This window comes from Geotrypetes seraphini, chromosome 14 (genome assembly GCF_902459505.1).
Source record: "Geotrypetes seraphini chromosome 14, aGeoSer1.1, whole genome shotgun sequence".
NCBI lineage: Eukaryota > Metazoa > Chordata > Amphibia > Gymnophiona > Dermophiidae > Geotrypetes > Geotrypetes seraphini.
Window position 1 is genome coordinate 63,240,239 of NC_047097.1, and position 24,074 is coordinate 63,264,312.

Sequence of the window (24,074 nt, forward strand, 5' to 3'; positions counted from 1 at the left end):
GGTTTCTGCAAATGGTGTACTGATTGTAGGCAGCGGTAGGCGTTCTACCACTGTTTAACCAGCCAATCGGGATGCACGTTTAAAAAAAAAAAAGTTCCCGAGGCAGGCTATCTACATTGACGGTGCCTCTGGGAGCCTAGGGAGGCCTGCATGCCCACCTAAGCTCGCCTAAGACTAGGCGTGGGCGTGGTTTGTCCCGGAGCTAGTCTTAGGCGAACCTAGGTGGCCGTACGCACCTCTCTAGTCTTGCGGGAGACGCATACAATGTAGGCCAGCAAAATGTCAGTCTCACGGTGGGAGGGTTGGTGGGGTTCTGCTACACAGGGGGATGGGAGGGAGGGATAGAAAGGTGCAAAGATAGATAGGGAGGGTCAATGGAGTGGGCAGACTTGATGGGCCGTGGCCCTTATCTGCCGTCTATTTCTATGTTTCTATGTTTCTATGTGCTGCACAAGGGGATGGGTGAGAAGGGAGGAAAGATGTTGCACAGGGAGGGGGGGGGAGGGAGAAAGGAAAGAGGAAGAATTGGGGTAGAGGAGAGGAAGGGAGAGATGATTGTTGTACATGAAAAAAATGACATCCCCCCAAAAATAAGCCCTAATGCATTTTCAGGGAAACATGGTATGTATATCTATGCCTATATCTATTTATCTATTTATCTACCTCCCCAAAGAGTACCACCTTGGAGGAGGGGCTTATGGTTTTGAGAGAACAAGCTATGTTGACAGTAGTATGACTATTAGCAGAACCTCCCATGCCAAGCTGGTTGAAACCTCAAGACTAACCAGAGTACCCAAAACCCATTTCTAACAGAGAAGTTAAATAAGAAGTCCATATTGGCTTGACCATCTACTGAGTCAACAAGGTCCACATCAGATGTTGGATTCCTTTGAGATAAGGTGAAAAATGAGCTACAGGACACAGTTGCCACAGCAGAGTAAACAGAGCATGGAACTGCAGAGCCACTGGAATACATACCAAAAGGGGGAAAAAATTGAAATATTTGAAAATCAAGTAAAGAAGAATACCAGATTCATCTGGTGTGATATAACATTAGCTGAGCTGATGTCACCGGCTGGTAATATTTATTAAATGATCGTGTGGGTAAAATGGGAGGGGGGGGCAAGGGTGAGGGGAATATATGAGGTGTTGTCAAGGGTCTGTAGAATAAGGATTGACAAGCTTATAAGAGGAGGTAAGAAAGGGTTAATAGACAGAGCTTGTAATAAAGAAAAATGATTAGGGAAGTTTCTAAGGTGATGGGGTGGAGCAGTCACGTGATTGGTTGGATGTTGTGGCAGGCTGGAGAGAATTCTGTGAGGAAAGGGGAACAGTAGAGTAGTTTCTTTAGGAAAAGATTATCCCTCCCTCCCTCCCTCCCATTTGTGTTGGTGTTATGTTTTGTGTCAGTGTTGTGGGGTGGGGTGGGGGGTGTACATGTTATATGTCGACTTGGGTGGGTTTGGTGGAGCTTATGGGGTTGGGGGGAGGTAGTCGCAGCTTTGGGTGGGGCAGAAAATGGGGTTTGTCCCAGTTGGATCTGGGAGATGAGCAGTTAGTAAATACGTCTTTGTCGCCCCCTGTCTTCTTAAATTTGTATTTTAACCGTTGTTTTCTTTTATGATTTTGTACACCGCCTAGAAGGCTGATTAGGCGGTATAAGAAATTTTAATTAAACTTGAAACTTGATAAAAGGAAAAAAAAGTACATTAATATGAATTAACAAGAATTGGCACGATAAATTCAAAAGCAAATGAGTGAAACTGAATGAGTAAGATGCCAAGTATAACGAGAGATCCAGTGAAATGAGTGGACATTCTCCATCTACAAATGTGTCTATAAAGTCATTTCCTACACTGATTATTAGCAAGATAAATAATTTACATTGGCTTTTACAAAGCCGGGTCTACTGTGAGCTGGTGAGGTAAATGCTCTGACGCTTTTAACAGTAGTACACATTGCAAAGAACACCTATAGGACCATTTCCGGACTGTATTAAATATCTGGAGAGATCCAGACATTTAAATGTCATGTTAGAACGGGGGACTTTTAGACACTGTCGTATATTTTAAGCTTTAAAAACAGTTTTCAAATACGATTATTATTTTGATTCTCCATAGCTAATCCAGAGTCAACCAATACTCTTAAAAGCTTAGGGGTCCTTTTATCAAGCTGTGATAGGGGTTTAACGCGTGTAATCCCGCGAGTTAAATCGCCTGCCGCTCTAGCCGCTAACATCTGCATTGAGCAGGCATTCATTTTTTAGCCGGCCACAGGGGTTAGCGCGTGATGAAATGTCCGACGCGCTAACCCCGTTAGCGTGGCTTGATAAAAGGACCTCTTAGTTTTATCCCACAGTGGGAGCCCTACCCCTGCTAGTGTTGGGGTCACGTTTGACTGTAAAAATGATTGTGATCCTATCCATAAAATGTTCATCTTATGAAGATTAATTTTCACTTGTAATGTAGACCTCCGGTTATCTCAAACACATGGCTCATTTGGACATAATCCTCCCAGAGAGAAGAAAAGTTAACACAATATCATCTGCATATGAAAAATACTGAAGGCCTAATAGCTGTAATAATAACCATTAAATAAGATGGGGGAGAGTGGAGAACCTTGAAGAACTTTATGCACCAATTCCAAACTGGGAAAATTCACCTACCAAAATCTTCAATCAATAACACTTTTTAAATAAAATATTAATATTATTATTATTGCCATCCAATATAGACCAAGCCCGAGGGTAGGAAAAGCCTCAGAGCTCCACTGGGAGTCACACAGAGAATTTCTCCATGCTCCCTTTCTTTCTTCTATCGGCATAAAAACCTACCTTCTGGTACTCAACGTTTCAAAAAAATAAAAAAAATCTTAAACTATTATCACCAAATTGGTTCATCTCATCATCAGTTTCATAGTTTAAGCATGTTTAATATTTGTCAAAAATACTTGCTGTGATCCTTATAGATATATGAAGCACCGTACCCTGACCACTTTCGTAACTTTACTTTCATCCTTTTAATCTTCAGAACATCATTTCCGTTCCTGGAGCTTATTTAACCTTGAAGAACCCCATGATTCAAATTCCAAGCATCAGAAACTTTCTGTTCTCAAGACACTTGGAAAAATCTATTTTTCATGAATCTAAGAACCAAGCTAATATCTTATTTGTTAAACCAACATCCTTTAACCTTGTAAGATGTCATGATTGATCTTCTGCCAAGTACTTGTGACTGGATTGACCACTATTGGAAACAAGATATTGGGTAGATGGACCATTGTTCTGATCCAGTATGGCTATTCATATGTACCAAGTCAAGTGCTGTTGATCAATCTAATTGCCTAACAAAAGCTTGATGGCCTTTCCTCAAAAGTAACCTAAGTTCTGTTAATATGTACACCGGCCAGTGCTAAAAAGTGGAACAGAATCCAAATTGTTTAGAATCCAAGATTTGAAAATGATCCAAATACTCCTGAAACTGAATTGCCACAGGAGATTCAAGTCACTTAATTACATCAGCATGAACGTTAAAATCAGAAATGGAAAAGCAAGCTATTCTCAAACTTTATTTTGTTAGCAAACAAGCTCTATTCTGTGGACAGAAATTAAATGTGTTTCCAGATGTCTCCAGGCAAACACAGTATAGGAGAAGACAGTTCAACTTAAACTCAAGACAACTTAAACTCAAGACAACTGAAACTCAAGACAACTTAAACTCAAGACAACTGAAACTCAAGACAACTTAAACTCAAGACAACTGAAACTCAAGACAACTTAAATTCCCCTGTAAATGTTTGGTTACATATGAGAATAATAAGTATAGTTTTGTTGATCCATCTCAGTTGGAAATTTTCTTACAAGACAAACCTAAAGTAGATAAATTACCTGAGATTATTACAGAGGTTAATAAGAAGTGATAAAGTAAAGAAAGGAATATAGTTGTGTCTGATTGTCAGATTATAATTTAAATTACCTTGTAATTATGTGATTTATCGGGTGATGTCACAGTCCCAATGACATGGACTTGGAATTGAATTTATTTTCTTTGATGTAATGATCTTGTTTACATTAGTGTGTATTCCTAATTTTATTTGTTGTAACAAATGAATAAATTTATAAATAATAATAATAATTACATCAGCATGGGCCTCCTGATATGTCCTGAAAATTTGGTATGGAACATATACTAACCTAAAGACATGTAATGGGATACCAATTCTGCATGGATCTTGATGGAGTACATGGTACCCAACCCCCCTCCACCACCTACAAAAAGCTACTCTTGTGAAATACTCATGTCTTAAAAATCTGAAACACTATGAAACTCCAAATATACTGCCACAGAAACTTGAAAAGAGACCAACAAAAAGGCAGAAATGGTCCAAAAGGTTCTGAGAGTGGTTACTCAATGACAAAAAACCTCTGTGAATACAACACAAATTTAAAATAATATAATACATTTTAGTGAAATTGGGTACCTTCAGTGTGAGGGGTCAGCGAAAGGAGAAATTCTCCAGCGCTTCACACAACAAGGCAGAGGCAACCATGCCCCCGCCTACACACCATCATCGGGTACCTCATGTGTGCTTTAAAACAAAAAGTTCATAATACCACAACTATATCTCTCAATGTCGCTCTCTCCTCTTAATAAATTACTTTAATCAAACTATCAGGGCTTCAGACATGCCATTTGGTCACCACACAATTTTTTGTGTTTGCTTGGTTGCCAAAATTCTTCTCACTGGCTATGGCTTCTTCACTAGCCCCTACTCAATATGTTTCACAATTTTTTTGTTTTTTTTAAAGTGCTTCATTATATCTCAAACTTATTAAAGTGCTTAATGTCAATAACTTAACCGTTATAAAAACTGGTTAAAACTTATCTTATTATATTCTTTTTCTTGATGATTTTATCTCATCGGGAAAGGGAACTGTCATATCCGACATGTTTCGCCGACAGGCTGCTTCAAGAAAAGGTCCCCCCTTCACAACTTATTCTGCACCATCCCAATCCACATAGAAATTTTTTTTGGATATACAGGCCTTTTGGACTGTATATCAAGCGCAAATACATGAATAAATACAAGGGGCCGTAGAAAATTTCTCGGCCCAACCAACAAGGTGGCAATTTCCATCGAGGGCTAGGGCTCCTTTTACTAAGGTGCGCTAGCGGTGTTAATGCGTGCTTAGCGCATGCTACAATGTTAACAATAAACGTTAACGCCTCCATAGAGCTTGCGTTAGTATTTTTCATTTAGCGTGTGGTTAGCACGCACTAAAAACGCTAGCGCACCTTAGTAAAAGGAGTCCTTAGTCCAGTGATTTTCCACTTTTTTAGTTCTGCCAGAAAAATACAGAAGAAAAAAAAGGGAAAATCGCTGGACTAAGGCCCTCTTTTACCAAGGAGCGCTAACCGGTTAGCGCGCACTAAACACTAACGCGTGCATGTTAGGCTATGGACACGTTAGCATTTAGCGCGCGCTAATTCGATTAGTGCGCCCTAATCGGTTAGCGCACCTTGGTAAAAGAGGGGTTCGGCGTATAGCCCTCGATGGAGACCGCCCCAACTTTGTTGGTTGGGCTGAGGACTTTTCAGCGGCCCCCGCGTCGATCTGCTGTCATTTACTATCCCCCCCTCCTTTGCTAACGCGTAGCGCGGGTTTCAGCGCCAGCAGCGGCGGTAACTGCTCCGACGCTCAAACGAATCCTAGGAGCGTCAGAGAAGTTACCGCCGCTGCCCGGCGCTAAAACCCGCGCTAGGCGTTAGCAACGGAAGGGGTATGTTACTACGTATTCTGCTTTGAGGCGTGGATATTCCATGCAACAAGTCACGTATTCCTTGCCCCGAACTTCCACCGTTTGAAATTAAAGACAAAGCTTCACAGTGTTTCAGTAGCAGAGTTCACACTGCTGTGACAGGGGCAGGGGCACCTTATGGACTAGCCAATCTATTGAAACACGAGCTTTCCCGAACCTGATCCCACTTCTTCCGCAGCCTCTGCTTCTTGAAAGTTTACGCCTCAAGAAATTATTAGTATATAAAGTGCCATCTGCCTCGGTCATTTTTGTTAGACTTGTCTAATGCAGCTGCCTCTTTTCTTGTTCAATTTTTTTTTTTTTAAGATGAGGGGACAGAATAATAATAACATAGTTCTAAAAATAAATATAAAAAAATGGAAACATACCTTTTTGTTGGCAATTGGATCCTTTCTTCACTGATATCAAGCAGTTCATTCTGATTCTTTTAAATATATTTGCAGAAACCCCAGGGATCTTATTTTCCTGTTTGGCAACCTGAGGAAGTTCATCATACTTTAGATCTTCTAGTAAGCAACTATAGACAGTTTATGTAATCATCTCCATGGGTCAAGTCATCCTCTGCACTCCACAGAGACACCACAAACTATATGTGGCATTTAATTAGTGAAGTATGATTATACTTTTATATCTGATCTTTCTGAATGCTTTGCAATGCATTTTTTAAAAAAGTTATTTTCACATGCAAAGTGATACTCCATCTCCAAATCCATGTCTGCCTGACATTATTTTTACTGTATAAAATCAGACAGGTCTAGAGTTATCTATGTCAACATATCACTAAATCTTCACAGGGATCAGGTTAGAGCTACAGTCTTGGCACCCTGAGGTTGTGGGTTCAAGCCCTGTGCTGTTCCTTGTGACCCTGGGCAAGTCACTTAATCCCCCCATTGCCCCAGGTACATTAGGTAGATTGTGAGCCCACCAGGATAGACAGGGGAAAATGCCTGCGTACCTGAATAAATTCATGTAAACCGTTCTGAGCTCCCTTGGTAAAACAGAAAAGAAAATTGAATAAATAGTGTGAAAAGTTTCAGCCTCTGATATAATCAGAGCTGGTTTTGTGACATCATAATGCCTCATTCCACCAATAGAAGCCAACCTCATCAGTGATGTCACAATGACTTGATTGTTCTATACTTGGCTCAATTTTACTAGATTATGATTTCTAGAGTGGCGCAGTGGTTAAAGCTACACCCTCAGCACCTTGAGGTTGTGGGTTCAAACCCACGCTGCTCCTTGTGACCCTGGGCAAGTCACTTAATCCCCCCATTGCCCCAGGTACATTAGCTAGATTGTGAGCCCACCAGGATAGACAGGGGAAAATGCCTGCGTACCTGAATAAATTCATGTAAACTATTCTGAGCTCCCCTGAGAGAATGGTACAGAAAATTGAATATATAAATAAAAGAAATTTTCGAGCCATTTCCATGAGTAAAATAGAGGTTAGTACTGACCCAGAAGGAGTCAGCATGATTTTAATGCTGCATCTGGGCACAGATACAGGAAAGAAAGGAGGTGGGGGATAATGAATACAAATTGGTAGGATCCCTCTTATACGCAAGTGAGAAATGCTTAGGGGTCCTCTCTTCTCTCTCCCCTCTATAGCGATTAACTTGTTCTATTGATCACTCTCTCCTCAAAAATGGATTTCCTGTCCTATTAACCCTCTTTCTTCCTCCCCTCTTAAAGTCAATCAATTTGTACCTTGGCTTAATGTAATAACAGGAAACGGTAGGTATGGGGCCCTTGCATTTAAATCTGGTTGTAGAAGGGTGAATCCAGGAATCACTGAATATTTAATAAGGGTTCCAGTTAAGGATATTGATAGTGTTATGTGTAAGGTTGGCTCTGAAGGGTTTCCTTTTTTTTAGAATTTTTATTGGGTTTATAACAGTGTCCTGAGTTTATAACAGTGAAGGATGCTTTCTAGTTTTACCACCAGAACGCATGTCATTTCCCCCGTTTGCTTTTTTGTGTCTGATGTATAGAGTGAAGATGGAGGAAGCAACCAGAGGGTGTGATAGGGCAGAGTATGGTATTGGAGGTCTTGAAGGAATTGGACAATTTTCTGAAGGAAAAAAGGATAGAAGGGGATAGATAGAGGGCTGCTATACAGGTCCTGGACCTGATGGGCCGCCACGTGAGCGGACTGCTGGCCATGATGGACCTCTGGTCTGACCCAGCAGAGGCATGGCTTATGTTCTTATCAGTAAATATGGAACATTTGTGTGTGATTGGCGATTTTAATGTGCCCCTATCATCGGAAGAGCTAAAATCTGAGAAGTTGAATAAAGATTTTTTTATACATTATGGATTTTTTTATGCATTATTAGATTTGTTGCAGCTTGTGGCTGAAAGCACTCATAATATAGAAACATAGAAGATGACGGCAGAAAAGGGCTACAGCCCATCAAGTCTGCCCACTCTGCTTACCCACCCCCTGCCTATGCCCTAATGACCCAATTTTCTTATCTTGACCCTCGTAGGGATCCCGTACGATGGTTGAAAAGTTGGAAGGATCAGTGAAGGTTTTGGAAGTGATTTGGTCGGATCACTATTTGCTTACGTTTTGTTTCTCTTTGACTCCTCAAATTGGAAATGAGGAGAGAAAGAAGGTGGTAAGGCCAAGGTTTGAGGTCAACGACTTAGGGCTCCTTTTACGAAGGTGCGCTAGGGGTTTTTAGCGCACGCACAAAAATTACCGCGTGCCATAGCACGCGGTAGCCGAAAATCTACCGCCTCCTAAAAAGGAGACGGTAGTGGCTAGCGTGCTTGGGAATTTAACGCGCGCTATGCTCGTGTTAAGGCCCTAGCGCACCTTTGTAAAAGGAGCCCTTAGTGATTTTGAAACAGAGTTTGATGGCGGATGATAAGAGATCCACGAATGAGGATGTTGAAACGTGGTACTCGTCTCTTTCAACTGCCCTTGATGCCTTGGCACCACCAGAAGAATTGATTACCGAGTGTAAATTTTCAGTTCCTTGTCCTTGGAGATCGGATGCTGTTATTAATGTGAGAAGGGAAGTTCGAGGAGCTGAAAGAAAATGGAGGAAATCTAGAGATCCAGATGATAAAGATGGATTTTGTATTAAATTGTTAGAATATAGGGTTTTATGTGATAATGAGAGGAGTAGATATTTTGGGGAAAGGATTTATTTTATTTTTTATATTTTATTAATTTTCTAAAAAACTTAACAGTGCAATATACATGTTAGCAACCAGAGAATAAAGCAACAAACACACATTCATCTTATAAATATACACATACAGTATCTTTATCCCACCCACCCTTCTATTAAATAATCAGTAATAAATACATATTTATACTTTCCAAATCCTTATCTTAAATAATAATATGCATAGTAACATAGTAACATAGTAGATGACGGCAGATAAAGACCCGAATGGTCCATCCAGTCTGCCCAACCTGATTCAATTTAAATTTTTAAATTTTTTCTTTTTAGCTTTACCCGGTACTGTGCTTGGGTTTCAACTGCCGAAATCTCTGTTAAGACTTACTCCAGCCCATCTACACCCTCCCAGCCATTGAAGCCCTCCCCTGCCCATCCTCCACCAAACGGCCATACACAGACACAGACCGTGCAAGTCTGCCCAGTAACTGGCCTTAGTTCAATATTTAATATTATTTTCTGATTCTAAATCTTCTGTGTTCATCCCACGCTTCTTTGAACTCAGTCACAGTTTTACTCTCCACCACCTCTCTCGGGAGCGCAAGGTCTGCCTTGTTAAAGCTTTAGTAAAAAAAATAAAAATAAAAATACGCCCTGAAGCAGTTTGTGAAAATACATGCAAACGAACCATGCATGTTGGCGGCGTTTTTTGAACAGATAGTAACGGCTAGCTTAACTTTGGCGATATGCCTCACCAGAGTTACAGATAAGTTCAAAATTAATTTATTACATATACGATTTTGATAGAACAATATCTAAAAATAAAAGAAAAAATTGATAAAAAATTTAAAACTAAACCAGAGCCTATGAGGAAGCGTAGCGGCTGAAAACCTCTATAGCACCTGGCTGTAGAGTGAAGCTTCTGATGGTTCCTGGCATAGGAGAAAATACTGCAACTAACTATGAGATATATGTTATCAAGTTATTGTCTTCAAAATAATAATTTATGAAGAGCTTTTTTGATTGTCTTATTTTGATGATTCAATTGGTGTGCAACTAATGGCAGTCAGGTAAGTGAATAACCCTATTCTATAACATTGCACTTAGTGCTCCTTTTGCAAAGCTGCGATAGACGCTAACGCCAGCATTGAGCTGGTGTTAGTTCTAGCCGCGTAGCGCAGGTTTAGCGCGCGGGGCAATTCTGCGCGTGCTAAAAACGCTATAGCAGCTTAGTAAAAGGAGCCCTTAATTTCTGAGAACACCCCTAACCTATCCATGTCCATCCCACAGCCACAGCCCCTTTTGAGATGAGCGCTAATAAAAAACCCTTAGGGACGCATTTTATAGAATGACTACCAATTTTAACTAGTATGTGGGCAGAGCTGGAATCTGCACTCAATTAGGGCACCCAAAATCAGGCAAGCTTTATCGAAATCAGGGTTTACAGTGTAAATTTGCACATGCAAAATCTATGGAAGCGTTCCTTGAAAGGAGAATGGTTTTCTCACTGGGGAACCCAGCTGAGTAATTCCTTGCCAGCTTCTGGAGTTTCCTATAATTCCTTTAGGGTTTCAAGAATTAGCTCATCTGCGTTACAACCTCCATAACTTGTTTTTCTATTTTTTTACTCTCCTTTCTGTTTACAGTTTTTCTACCTGTTATTGCTAAATCACTGGCTCCCAATTCAAGCCAGAGTACACTTCAAATTCCACTGCCTACTATTTAAAGCTATAAACGGAGAAAGCCCAACCGACTGGAACAATTAACTAATTCTATCCACCTCAACCAGACACAGGAGAACCCATACACTATTCACACACACCAACCAAAAATGTCAAATGAAGAAAAGTGTATGACAACCTTCTGGCCACCAGAGCAGCGAAATTGGACAGACAAATCACCAATCTACTGATCTCGACCTCAGACTACAAAGCCTTCAAAAAAGAAACAAAAACCCTACTCTTCAAAAAATACATAAAACCAATATAACACCATCAAACATGTCCCAAACCTCACCTGAAATACTATCTACTCCTTAGCAAATTAGAAAATGTTCAGTCTATTCCTTAAATTCTTCTTAATATCATACAACTCTTATGTAATCTGCCTTGAACCGCAAGATAATGGCGGAATAGAAATCCGAAATGTAATGTAATATAATATTACAATTGACTATTTTACCATAAATCACCCTAGAGATCTCAGATTATACACAAACTATGAAATTAAAAACTAAAATATTCAAAATGGTTGCTATCTTTTTGGAATTTTGCTTCTTTCCAACAATTTTTTGAAAGCGTCGATAACCTCTTTGTTTCTTAAACTGTAAATAATGGGGTTCAGCACGGGAGATATAAAGGCATAAACGGCAGACATGACTTTGTCAGTCTCTGGGTTATTGTTAAATGTAGATTTCACATAGGTATAAATAACACCTCCATAGTATAATGTCACAACGGTGAGGTGCGATGCACAAGTAGAAAAGGCTTTCTTCTTTTTATCTGCAGAGCGGATTTTTAGTATGGCCGAGATGATATATGTGTAAGATATGACTGTTAAAAGGAAGCAACTCATAGAGATAAGAATGTCTGCACCAATGACGACCACATTATTGATAAAAGTGTCTGAGCAGGCCAAGTTTAACAATGAGGGAATTTCACAAAAGAAGTGGTCCAGAATATTGTGCTGGCAGAAGGTCAACTTGAGGATTAATTCAGTTTGAAGGAAGGAATTTATGAACCCAACTATCCAGACAACGGCAGCCAGAAGAATACAGGTCCTCTTGCTCATAATGGTACTATAATGCAATGGGATGCAGATTGCAACGTAACGATCCAATCCCATCACCATCAAGAGCATGAGCTCCGTACTCAGGGCAGAGGTGAAGATGCACAACTGAATTATACATTCAGAGAAGGAAATAGCCTTATCCGTTGACAGGAGGATCTGTAAAACCATAGGAATAGCAAACGTTGTGCAACAAATGTCTAAGATGGACAAGTTAATGAGAAAGAAGTACATGGGAGTATGAAGACGAGAGTCATTGGCAATGATGGTGGTGATCAAACTGTTGCCCAGCAAAGCTGCTACGTAGATGATGAGGAAGAGTGCAAAAAATAAAAGCTGGAGATCTGGGTGATTGGAAAACCCAATCATATAAAACATTATGGGCAAGCTCTGGTTATTTCCTTCCATTATAGCTGAAATCTTGACCTGTAGGAATGAAACAGAATCAAATATTAGACAAATACCAGAAATAATGTTGACATGTCAAAACCGCGAAGAACAGCACGCTGATAGTCCTATGCGAACATTTGCGCCAGGATAAATGCACGCCGCTGCTTCCACCACTTTGAGGCCTTCCTTTTTGCACTCTAAGGGGGTGTGTAGGGAGGAACCCCCACTACACTTAGAAGCCCTCACATTCCCGTTGGGGGTCGTATGGGGGACATCCCCCCCTCCTACAATGAAAACTCTCAAAGACCGATAACGGGAAGGAGAATGGGAGTTTTCAGTGTACTGAGGGGGAGGGAGACCTCCCCCAACTCCCCCAACGGGACCACGAACACTTCTAATTGTAATCGGGGGTTCCCCCCACACCCTCCCTCAGAGCATAAAATGGAAGGCCTCGAAGTGGCGGAAGTGGCAGTGCGCATTTGTCCTGCGTTGAACTGTCAGCGCGGATGGTTGGCGCGCCGTTGTCCTCACGCTTTTCATGGTGCACCAAAATAATCTGAGTGAGAACACCAGGTTAACTGGTTATTTCTTAGCTGTGTGTATTTGTAAAGTGTACCTCAATGTCATTACATTCAGATTGCGCTGGAGTGCTTCTTGACAGAGTGGGGATAGTCCCAAGATAGATCTGGGTTAGCATAATATTTAGGAAAGGAGAGGAAGGGTTCTATGCACTCCCTCACAGTTACCTAGCTTTATTCCCTGATAAATCTGCTTTTAAAGACCAATTTCCCAGGACTGCTTATGTTCCTCTCACTAGAATGTTTGGACTCACCAGAGATATTGAGTCACTCAAGTTCTGCTTTAGAGCTATTCTAAGGTCTCAACCCTTCTTGCTGGTGTGCATCCAGCAGCACTAGCAAAGTGGCAAGGTGTCATGCATAAACCCCACCCCCTCTGATATTCAGCCAGAGGTGGTCAGTGATTTTTTTAATGTTGTCACCGGCTACGTTAGCCCCTCCCCCCCTAGTATTCAGTGCTAGACCAAGTCCGGGCACCAGCACTGAATAATGGGGGATAATTTTAAGTGGATTGTCCACTGGAGCTTATGTGAACCCAGCCGATATTCAGCTGGGACCCACATAAGAAGTTATATGGGCCCCCGGTGAATATCAGGTCGGCACCCGCAACACTCTAAAAACAAATTGAACCCCCGATCCCTCTCTGAAACCCCCCAAAAGCCCTTTCCTACACTCCCTCTCCTTCCACCTACGGTCAGCAAGTGGTCCTCCCTCCCCATTCACCTAAATCACTTTGAATATCAGGTCAACTTTACTACCATCTGGCTATTACTCTTATCATACAAATATGTAACAGGCAGGTGGCATCTCCAGTGTTGCCTTATTTGGATGCTCACTGATATTTTATAAGCAGGTACATAAATGCTTTAGTGCATAACTTCATTGGGGTAGACATGTGGGCGGAGTGTGGGTGTAGCATCAATTTACACATGTAATATGGAATACTATACTGTAAGTTATGCACATCCTATGGTGCACTCAGGGCCGGATTTAGATGAAAAGAGGCCCTAGGCTATTCCACTTATGAGGCCCTTTCACCTCCCATTTTTAAGTTTGTAAATTACATGAGAGATAATAAAATACATCATTACTGTGATATATATCAATATGTTAAATGAAACGTTGTTATTGGTACTAACCTTTATAAAAAATGTGACACGGATAACAAATTAAAAAAAGTCGAGAACACTTATTTGGACATTTATTCTCAGCACCATATATAGTACTTGTAACAATAACTAATCAAACATAACGCACAACATTTACAAAGAAACAAAATTCAAATAATGAAAATCTTTGACTACGAAAATAAAATACGCAATAAAAATTATCATATTTTCTATCATATTTTTATGTTTGTTTATTAGTCATATGCGTAGAATTTCTCCTTATTTTCGGTTCAGTGTTTTAGTGTTCACTGTTTTTAGAATAGTGTAATTTTAATTTTGCTAACAATTTGAATATAGGCCCCTCTTGATCTTGAGGCCCTAGGCTGAAGCCTAGTTAGCCTATAGGAAAATCCGGCCCTGGGTGCACTTAAGCCCATTCACTCATGTCTGCCATTGACCTGGCATAACAACTTTTTCAATTTATATATTATGATTGCTGTACCGCTAATACTGATCAAATCAGATCAATGAGGAGCCGCTGAAAAGTTCTCAGCCCAGCCAAGAAGAGAATGATGAGCCATGAAATCGACAAGTTGTTCCACACTTTTCTTGACACTCTTTGTTTCAATGATATGAAATGAAGCAAAAAGTGTCAAGAAAAGTCTGGAATAACTTGTAAGCTTCATGGCTGCACATCATTCTCTTCTTGGCTGGGCTGAGAATTTTTCAGAGGCCTAATTTACCAGTGTTTAACTCATACACCTAGCAATGCTTAAGTTTACTGCCCCTAACCGGGCCTACTTGTCAGGTAGGCATCGTCAGGCATCTGAGGATATCCTTCCACACACCACCTTAATTAGTAATAAAAAATGGTTTCTTTCATCGGTTTTTTTTAACCAATAAAAAAAAACAATTTAGTTGTACACAGATTTCAGTCAGGCCTCACTAGGCATTTGTGATTAAAGTGCCTATTGGCACTTAGCCTAAGCTTTGTTTATACAATCAGACTGTTAATACACACTAAGAGCTCCTTTTATGAAGCCGCGTTCGCGGCTTTATCGCACGCAACTTTTTTTAGCGCGCGCCAACCCCTGCGCTAGCCAAAAAACCACCGCCCGCTCAAGAGGAGGCGGTAGCGGCTAGCGCGGCCGGCAAATTAGTGCACGCTATTACACATGTTAAACCGCTAACGAGGCTTCGTATAAGGTGCCCTACATCGTTAGTGTTTGCTAATTCTTACTATTCCTGACCCTCCTGTTTGTTTACTCCATTCAATAAATGGCCATTGGTTGGTCCTACCTAGCCTCAAACAGACGTGCATTTTTTTTTTTTTTTTGTTTCGCTGTACCATTCTACTGGACTTCTCGCCCTCTTCATATTCAAGGTGACCTTTCCTTTAAAATTGCACTGAAAACCTAGCTCTTCGAAATGAACCCTGACCCAACTTAAGGTTGCCGGCTCGAAATCGTCACTGTCGCTCCATAACCAACTCTTTTACCGACCCTCTAGCTTTTCCCTATTCCCTACCTTAGCCTCTTCTTATTTATTTATTTATTTATTTGGATTTTTATCCCGTCCTCCCAGTAGCTCAGAACGGTCTACAAATGAACATACACAGTGGAGAGTAACTAGACATATAAGTAATACAACAGGTTTAGTGTTTGGATTTATAGATTTTGGAGAGAATTTAATGCAGGGAGAGTATAGCAGAAAGAGAGAAGGGGGAAATACAGTAGTTTAGTTTAAGGAAAGTTATATGCGTTTAGGTACAATTTGTTAGTGGAGAGAGTAAGAGAGGGTTATACTGGAGTTTGGGAAGGTGATAGGAGAGTGGAGGGGTGGGGCGTAAGGGGGGGGGAGAAGACAGAGGAGATCTTTAGTTGAAGAGGAGGGTCTTTACCGATTTACGGTAAAGACTTCTTACCCTTTCAGAATAGCTCCCAATTTTGTCTGATTTGTCTGGAGTGAATGTTTTCCTATCCTATTGCTGTTGTCGTTCTTTTCACTCTTCTATTTTGTTTTAGTTTTTTCACCACTTTGATCTATGCGCAAGTCCTATGTGCTATAACAAGTCTTAAATAAACCGTAGATGCTAGGTTTTATTACATGGCGGAAGAGGTTTCTACCGTGGTCCAGCAAAGTTAAAGGTCCAACTTTATGGAACGCCATGCCACCTCAACTCTGCCTTGAAAATTCACTCGACAAATTCAAGACTAAACTAAAAACGTTCTTATTCCAAGACGCATACCATAGCGTCTAAATATTTCCTTTCCAACAGCCTGCAAAATAAGCAAAAACCGCTTTTAAGAAGCGATACCAATTCCTGGTGTTTTATTATTATTATTATTATTATTATTAGGTTCTTATATCCCGCCATACCCAAAGAGTTCTAGGCGGTTTACATCCGTTACATTAGGATCCGGTCTGAACCCGGATTTACAAAAATTTTGTCGGAATTGCAGGTAGCGCGGAAGGAGGCAAAGTAGTTTTAGCACAGGTTTATCATAGTTGGGTTAGAAGATAAAATGGAGGGAGTGGGAAACCAGAAGGGGGGGGGGAGAGGGAGGTAGGGGGGGGTTGGAGTGTATGCGGGGAGTAAGGACTAAGGGTCTTGTTCGCGGAAGAGGTGTGTTTTGAGAAGTTTTCTGAAGTCTAGGTAGGTCGGGGCCTCTAGCATCATTTGGGCTAGCCAAGGGTTCAGCTTGGCCGCCTGGAAGGCGAAGGTTTTTTATCCTCCCCCCTCTTCCCTTTAATTAATTTGTTTTTAATGATGTAATTAAACTTTACTTTCCCCTCAAGCTCATATTTGTAATTTGTCTATTTAATGTTCACATTTCCCCCCCCCCTACAAAAATTTATTTTAACCTTTCATTTTTAGCATTGTAAACCAGCCAGGTGCATGTCGATGGTCGGTATATTAAAATGAATTAAACTTGAAACTTGAACTCCGATGCTTCCTTTGACCATCGAAGCATTTACCTTGTTGGCCCACGGTAGAAACCTCTACCGTCATTTAGTGAAAGGAGCCTGAACTTAGTAAAAAGGACCCTCCACTGATTTACTGAGACATGAGTTTCCCAGGACCAGAGTCTAATTCATTAGATCTGATGAACTTGACTCTGGTTTCAGAAAGCTCATGTCTCAATAAATCCATAAAGTGCCCCTGCATCTGTCACTTTTGTTAAACCAGATTAACACTGCTACTTCTTTGAAATTTCACACTACTGACTCTATTTCAACATTTTAATAATAATAATAAATTTATTCTTTTATACTGCCATTACCCAAGAGTTCCAGGCGGTTTACATCAAAGAGACTGAACAGTCAGCGAAACGTATACATATATTAAGGTAAAAACAGAGTAAAAGATTAAAAAATTACAATCTTAAAATAATCTAGTTAAGTGATAAATTTATCAAACAGAGCAGATTTTACTAGTTTACGAAAAGAGCAATAAGACATGGCTTGATGGATGCATTCATCGAGCCAACATTGTATTTTGCCTGCCTGAAATACTAAGGCCCTTTCAAAAAAGGTCTTATATCTGACTCCATTTGGTTTAGGATAAATAAATAAGTTGGAGCTTCTTGTGATCCTTGATGGTCTGTAAAATTCAAAGTGAGAAGACAAATAAATTGGAGATTTTATAGGTTGTAGCTTATTTTAGGTCGTAGCTTTTTTAGGTTGTAGCTTATTTTAGGTTGTAGAATAGTAATAGCTCTAGGATTAATAATTAAATATGAAATAGTGGAAACATACCTATTTATTGCCATCAGATACCTTTCTTCACTAACATAAAGCAGTTCATCGCTGATCGTTTTAAATATATTTACAGAAGCCCCAGAGATCTTATTTTCCAGGTTGGCATCCCAGTGAAATTCATCATACTTTAGATCTTTGAATAAGCCACTGTAGATTGTTTATGCAATCATCTTCATGAGTTGAGTCATCCTATGAACTCCACAGAGACACCACACACTGTACGTGGCATTTAATTAAGAATGATCGTACCTTTACGGGTAACTTTCTTTTGCTATAATTTTCAAATACTGTATTTTCAAATGTAAAGTAATACCTCATCTCAAAATCCTCATCTGCTTGATATTATACAGTAACTTTATTTAGAATCAGAATTATCAGTTATGCAAACACATTACTAGCTGATATTGAAGATCCAGGTATTTAGCAGGGTTCCAGTCGACATTGAGCCTTTTACTGGATAAGGACTGTGATTTATTCAATTTGACTGGGTAGGAGTCTCTTCTGCTTGATTAAATCACTCTGCATATCAACCCACCCCTCCCCATGCTTTACTAGTAGAAATTAGCTTTCTAAATTGCCAATCCAGACCAGGGATTAAGTAATGACCCCCCACACACTCCCCCAGTGGTCACTGAGCCCCTCCCACCCCCCAAAGATCTGAATGAAACAGTACATACCTGTCTCTAGAATAGCAACCTCTGCTATGAGAGAGCCTACTAAGGCATCACACAGGTGTCTTAAGTAGCCAGATGGGTGGGCTAGTGAGCTATAAAGAGGAGGACCGATGCTCATAATCCACTCAAACCAGAACATTTATGATGGAAACTGTGAGCCCATCAAAAAAAAAAAACCCAAACCCTTCTCTACTGCTATACAAATGCTACCTCCAGCCATAAGGGATATTGGGGTGGTAGACAGGTGGGTATAGTGGGTTTATGGGAGCTTACTGTAACTGATAAAGGGTGAGATGTACACATGGCACCCTTTATGTGAGGTTCACAGCAGTGTCCTTTGAGGTGTCCCACTGCTCTGTTGGCATGTCTAGGTGGCCAGTCCATTGCTGGCCACTCCATAGTTCATAAACAATGAAGCCCAATGCTATCACACTTTTTTCACAATTCAATATTATTTATTATTTATTCTTATTATACATCATTCTTATTAAAAATATCTTCATTCAAGTAAATTGACCATGTCTACGAGTGATAATAAAGTGCATGAAGTGCCAAAGTGACCTCGCCAAGAAAACGGGGAACAGTAAGTGCAAAACAAGCCAATCTTAAAAATCTTTGAAGTTAAATTCGAAGTAAATGTTACTTGTTCATTGGAGCCTCACAATTGGCTCTGTTGCCGCAGCTCTCTCTAAATCAATCATATGCCGCTGAAGTTTAAGAGTTCAAGAATTCAATGGCAGTGATATTTCCCAATGACTTTGTAGACAGAGAAGTATTTTGGAACAGCCTTGCTCTACACCCGACGGTGTTTCGCTTGTAGCATCTTCAGGTGCCAAGACTTCAGAGGAGTCAACAGCAGGGCATATGCACCTATTTTCACAAATCTGAATATAGTTGAAGGACAATCAACAGGAAGGGAAAAGAACAAGCTCCGATCCCGTATAGGGAGGAGCGCGGCCATATCGGCCGAAGCCAGAGTGGAAGATGGGAGGGGGGAGGGGGAAGGGAGGAGAAGGAAAGGCCAATCAACGAGGGAAGCAGGGGTGGGGGTGGGGGGGTTAGGAGAAGAGTGGGAAGCGGAAGGGAGGTCACCCTTTCCTGACGGAGATCCTGGGAGACAGACGCGGCTTCCCTCCCGCCCATCCTTCACTACTGTCACAGCCAATCTGGCAGGTAAGCACAGCATATGGGTAGAAGGCATACATCTTTACAATGATTAAGACATGGGGCACGTCGCCTTGCTTGGACGGCAGGGAGGCCAGGCCATGATCTTCACAGCAACGTACCGCTGACGAGGGGACACCTCCTTGAACGGGAAGGGTCCGGTGAGCCGGGGAAGCTTGTATGGCGCCCCACATTGTGCGGGGATAGAGAGGCATATGCTGTGCGCCTGATCATCGGTTGGTTATATATTGCCTGGTGATGTACATTGCGTATTATGCCATGTTCAGAAGTGCGGTTACAGTGTACAGTTCATCACCGTTCATGCTTGATTATTATGTTCAGTTGATAACAGTTTGATGTAATTGTGCTGTTATGGCTGCAGCCAAATAAATTCCACATGAGTTGATAAACGCCTAAGTGTCATCATTGTGCCACGCTAGACCATGAGGGGTAAGAGCGACAGCGCTGAGTGCATGATTTGATGCTTTTTCTACTGAGCTGTCGTCATCTTCACACCCAAATGAAACTCCGAAATAATGCAGCTCGACTAGAAAATCCTGATGAAGCCGACATTGTGAGGCGAAATGGGACCCGTTGGATAAACATTAAGATATGAAGCAGTTTCAGGGCAGTTCCGGCATTACGGACTTTGCAGTTTTTGCAATATATACAACAGCATCAAAGCCACGAAGCATGAAATAAGTAGCTTTTTTCCTGGGTTTCTGCATGGAATATGCATTTAAGCTACAAGTAAAGTTATTGGACAAATTTCCGAGGCAGTCACAATAATGCTATATGTTTCTGCCTGCTGTTGAAATATTAACAGAGGCATATATTGATGATTTAATCACTTATAATTGGTGTTTGGAAAAAGAAAAAGTAAAAAAGAATTTAAAAGCACTATTTAATAATTTATAAAACGAAATGAAATGATAGGAATATGACAGAAATAAATGTGAAGGTTATTGATCTATGAAAGATACCTACCACTTTATTACCATAGGAGAACAACATATGTTCCTTGGTGTGGTGCTCTGAGATCTTTTCCTTCACTTAGGCATCTGAGTAATTTGGTTGACCTTTTGAGGATCTTATTACTGTATGGGTTGACACATATTTTCCTCAGAAAAATTTTTTGATTGTTCAACATATACCCAAGACACCTCCCATGGCCAATTGGAGTCTTAGACCACTCCCACTGTATCCCAGGATACACTAGGTAGGAGTAAGGGATCCCTGGAAGTAGCTTGGTATGATAGCAATCTATTAATTATATATATATATATAGAGAGAGAGAGAGAGAGTGCCTACATTAGGCACAACTAGGCCGCCTAAAGACAACTAAGATCGGTATCCATGTCTAATTTACATATTTTATGGAATAGGCCACAGGTCAGATCCACGAGTAAACCTAAATGACTAATAATTTTAACTAGTATGTGTGCAGAGCTGGGATAGGTACTCAATTTTGGCAGCCAAATTCAGCCAACCTTTATTAAATCAACGGTTTACAGTGTAAATTTACACGTGCGAAAGTTATGGAAGGCTTCCTTGAAAAGGGAATTGTTTTCATCCTGGGGGAACCATGTGAGTAATTCTTTGCCAAGTTTTGGAGTTTCCTATAATTCCATTAGGGTTTCCAGAATTAGGTCATCTGCGTTGCAGCCTCTACAACTTGGTTTTCCTTTTTTTTAAAAAAAAAACATCATTTTTATTAAAGAGTTAACAAGAGAAACAGGCATGACACAATGAGCAAATATGCAAACAGAAGTAATAGTACACGTTCTCTTTTTAGGACTATAATCGGTGGGTGGTGCTGGGCTTCTCCTCTTATCTGATTCTGTATTACTGGTACAGTATGTGTTGTTAAAATATGAACAGTGCAATAATAATTCTTAACATTAGAATTCACACTCCATCACCTGTAACTGAAAGCTAAACATCATCAAAAAATAATCATACAACTCAATTTTCATGGAATAAATATTTGGCTGCAGCTTTATTATCGATCTTAATATTATCTCCACTGACAATTCAATCCGTGTCCAAAACCAACAAACTCCCAACGCATATTTCACCCCCCCAGGGAGCTATTCGGTGCTGAAACTAACTCCCATTAAGTCTTTAAACTTATAACATTCCTCCAAGCATGACCCATAGTAATGCCAGGCCATGCTTCGCCTCGCAGAGGTGTCGCCTATGAGTGTTACATTTATTTATTTATTTATTTATTAACTGTTCATCTCCCAGATCCAACTGGGTCGAAACCGACTTTCTGCCCCACCCAAAGCTGCGACCACCTCCCGCAGCCCCAAAAACTCAACCAAACCCACCCAACATAAATCCTGTTACCCCCTACCCACTCCCAACACTGACATAAACATACCACCAGCACACATGGTAGGGAGGGATAATTGTTTCTTGAAGAGACTACTCTACTCTTCTTCCCCTTTCCTCACAGAACTCTCTCCAACCTGTCACAACATCCAACCAATCCCGCGACTGCTCCACCCATCACCTCAGAAACCTCCCCAATCCTTTTTCTTTCTTACAAACTCTGTCTATTAACCCTTTCTTGCCTCCTCTTATAAACTTGTCAATCCTTATTCTATAGACCCTTGACATCACCTCATATATTCCCTTTACCCTCTGCCTCCTCCCATTTCGCCCACACCACCATCCAATAAATATTACCAGCAGGTGACATCAGCTTGGCTAATGTTATATTACACTAGATGAATGTGGTGTTCTTCTTTACTCTTGCTTATTTATATACTTTTCTACCTGTTATTGTTAAGTAATATTACAATTGTCTATTTTATCATAAATCACTTAGATATCCCAGATTATAGACAAACTATGAAATTAAAAGCTAAATTAAATATTCAAAATGATAGCTATCTTTTTGGAGTAATGTTTCTTCCCAACAATTTTTTGACAGCGTTGATAACCTCTATGTTTCTTAAACTGTAAATAACGGGGTTCAGCACAGGAGATACAAAAGCGTAAACTGCAGACATGACTTTGTCAGCCTCTGGGTTATTGCTAAAAGCAGGTCTCACATAGGTGTAAATAACACCTCCAAAGTATAATGTCACAACGGTGAGGTGCGATGCACAAGTAGAAAAGGCTTTCTTCTTTTTATCTGCAGAACGGATTCTTAGTATGGCCGAGATGATATATGTGTAAGATATGACTGTTAAAAGGAAGCAACCCATACCAAAAAATATATCTGCAACAATAACGACCACATTATTGATAAAAGTGTCTGAGCAGGCCACGTTTAATAGTGAGGGAATTTCACAAAAGAAGTGGTCCAGAATATTGTGCTGGCAGAAGGTCAACTTGAGGATTAATTCAGTTTGAAGGAAGGAATTTATGAACCCAAGTATCCAGACAACGGCAGCCAGAAGAATACAGGTCCTCTTGCTCATAATGGTACTATAATGCAATGGGATGCAGATTGCAACATAACGATCAAACCCCATCAATGTCAAGAGCATGAGCTCCGTACTCAGGGCAGAGGTGAAGATGCACAACTGAATTATACATTCAGAGAAGGGAATAGTTTTCTCCATTGACAGGAGGATTTGTAAAACCATGGGAATAGCAGCTGTTGTGCAACAAATGTCTAAGATGGACAAATTAATGAGAAAGAAGTACATGGGAGTATGAAGGCGAGAGTCATTAGCAATGATGGTAGTGATCAAACTGTTCCCCAGCAAAGCTGCCACGTAGATGACGAGGAAGAGTGCAAAAAATAAAGGTTGGAGATCTGGGTGATTGGAAAATCCAATCATATAAAACATTATGGGCAAGCTCTGGTTATGTCCTTCCATTATAGCTGAAATCTTGACCTGTAGGAATGAAACAGAATCAAATATTAGACAAATACCAGAATTCATCACAGTGAGAACACCAGGTGAAATGGTTATTTCTCTTAGTTGTGCCTATTTGTAAAGTGCACCTCAATATCATTAGAGACCACTTCAGCACTTTCAGAAAGCGCCGTGGAGGTCTATGGCAGAGTGGGGATAGTTCCAAGAGATATCTAGATTAGCACAATATTTAGGAAATTTGCCAGGTAACTGTGAATGAGTGTATAGAACCCTGCCTCTCCCTCTACTGGACACTTCCTGTAAGAACTGTAGTTCTTCTGTAAGCAGGGGCAGGGAAAAGTGGAGGAGACCAGGAAGGAGACCTCAGAAAACCTAAAAGGAAGGGCCAGAGTGAGGAAGACAGAGCCCAGAGGATGGTAGGAAAAGGACTTTGTCCGGATGATATAATTGTTTCCCCTTTATTTTAGACTGAATTTAACCACTGAATGGGAGCTGCAAACTTTATTCCTGTGCCTGATTCAGAGCCAGACCTGTCGGAGTCCGGTTTGTTAAGAAAGCATTATTCTTTGATATAGACTGAACTCTGATTGAATTTTCTGCTAGATACTGTTCTGCTTACCCAGTGTTTGAAGCGAGGCAGCGGTGATGGGATAATCGCACGTCAGACACCAGCATGCTGACAATTGAACGCTGACAATTCGGTGCAAGAAAGAAGCACGCCGTGGGAAAATTTAGTTTTAAAGAGCTCCGGCGGGGGTATGGGGGGAACCCTCCCACTTAACTGCATAGTGTTCGCACTGCCATTGGGGGGGGGGGTTT

At 40.7% G+C, this 24,074-nt stretch overlaps 2 protein-coding genes across 2 annotated transcripts; both read right to left on the bottom strand.

Moving 5' to 3' along the window:
- Positions 1-11,205: 11,205 nt before the first annotated feature.
- LOC117348137 (olfactory receptor 13G1-like) lies at positions 11,206-12,147 on the bottom strand. The gene has a single exon (XM_033919840.1). The coding sequence runs from the start codon at positions 12,145-12,147 to the stop codon at positions 11,206-11,208; it is 942 nt and encodes a 313-aa protein (XP_033775731.1).
- A 10,166-nt stretch (positions 12,148-22,313) lies between these two features.
- Positions 22,314-23,255, bottom strand: LOC117348138 (olfactory receptor 13G1-like). The gene has a single exon (XM_033919841.1). It carries the CDS (start codon positions 23,253-23,255, stop codon positions 22,314-22,316), a length of 942 nt encoding a protein of 313 aa, XP_033775732.1.
- Positions 23,256-24,074: the final 819 nt, after the last annotated feature.

Coding starts and splice junctions, on each gene's coding strand:
- LOC117348138 (XM_033919841.1), bottom strand. CDS start 23,255: ATGGAAGGACATAACCAGAGCTTGCCCATAATGTTTTATATGATTGGA.
- LOC117348137 (XM_033919840.1), bottom strand. CDS start 12,147: ATGGAAGGAAATAACCAGAGCTTGCCCATAATGTTTTATATGATTGGG.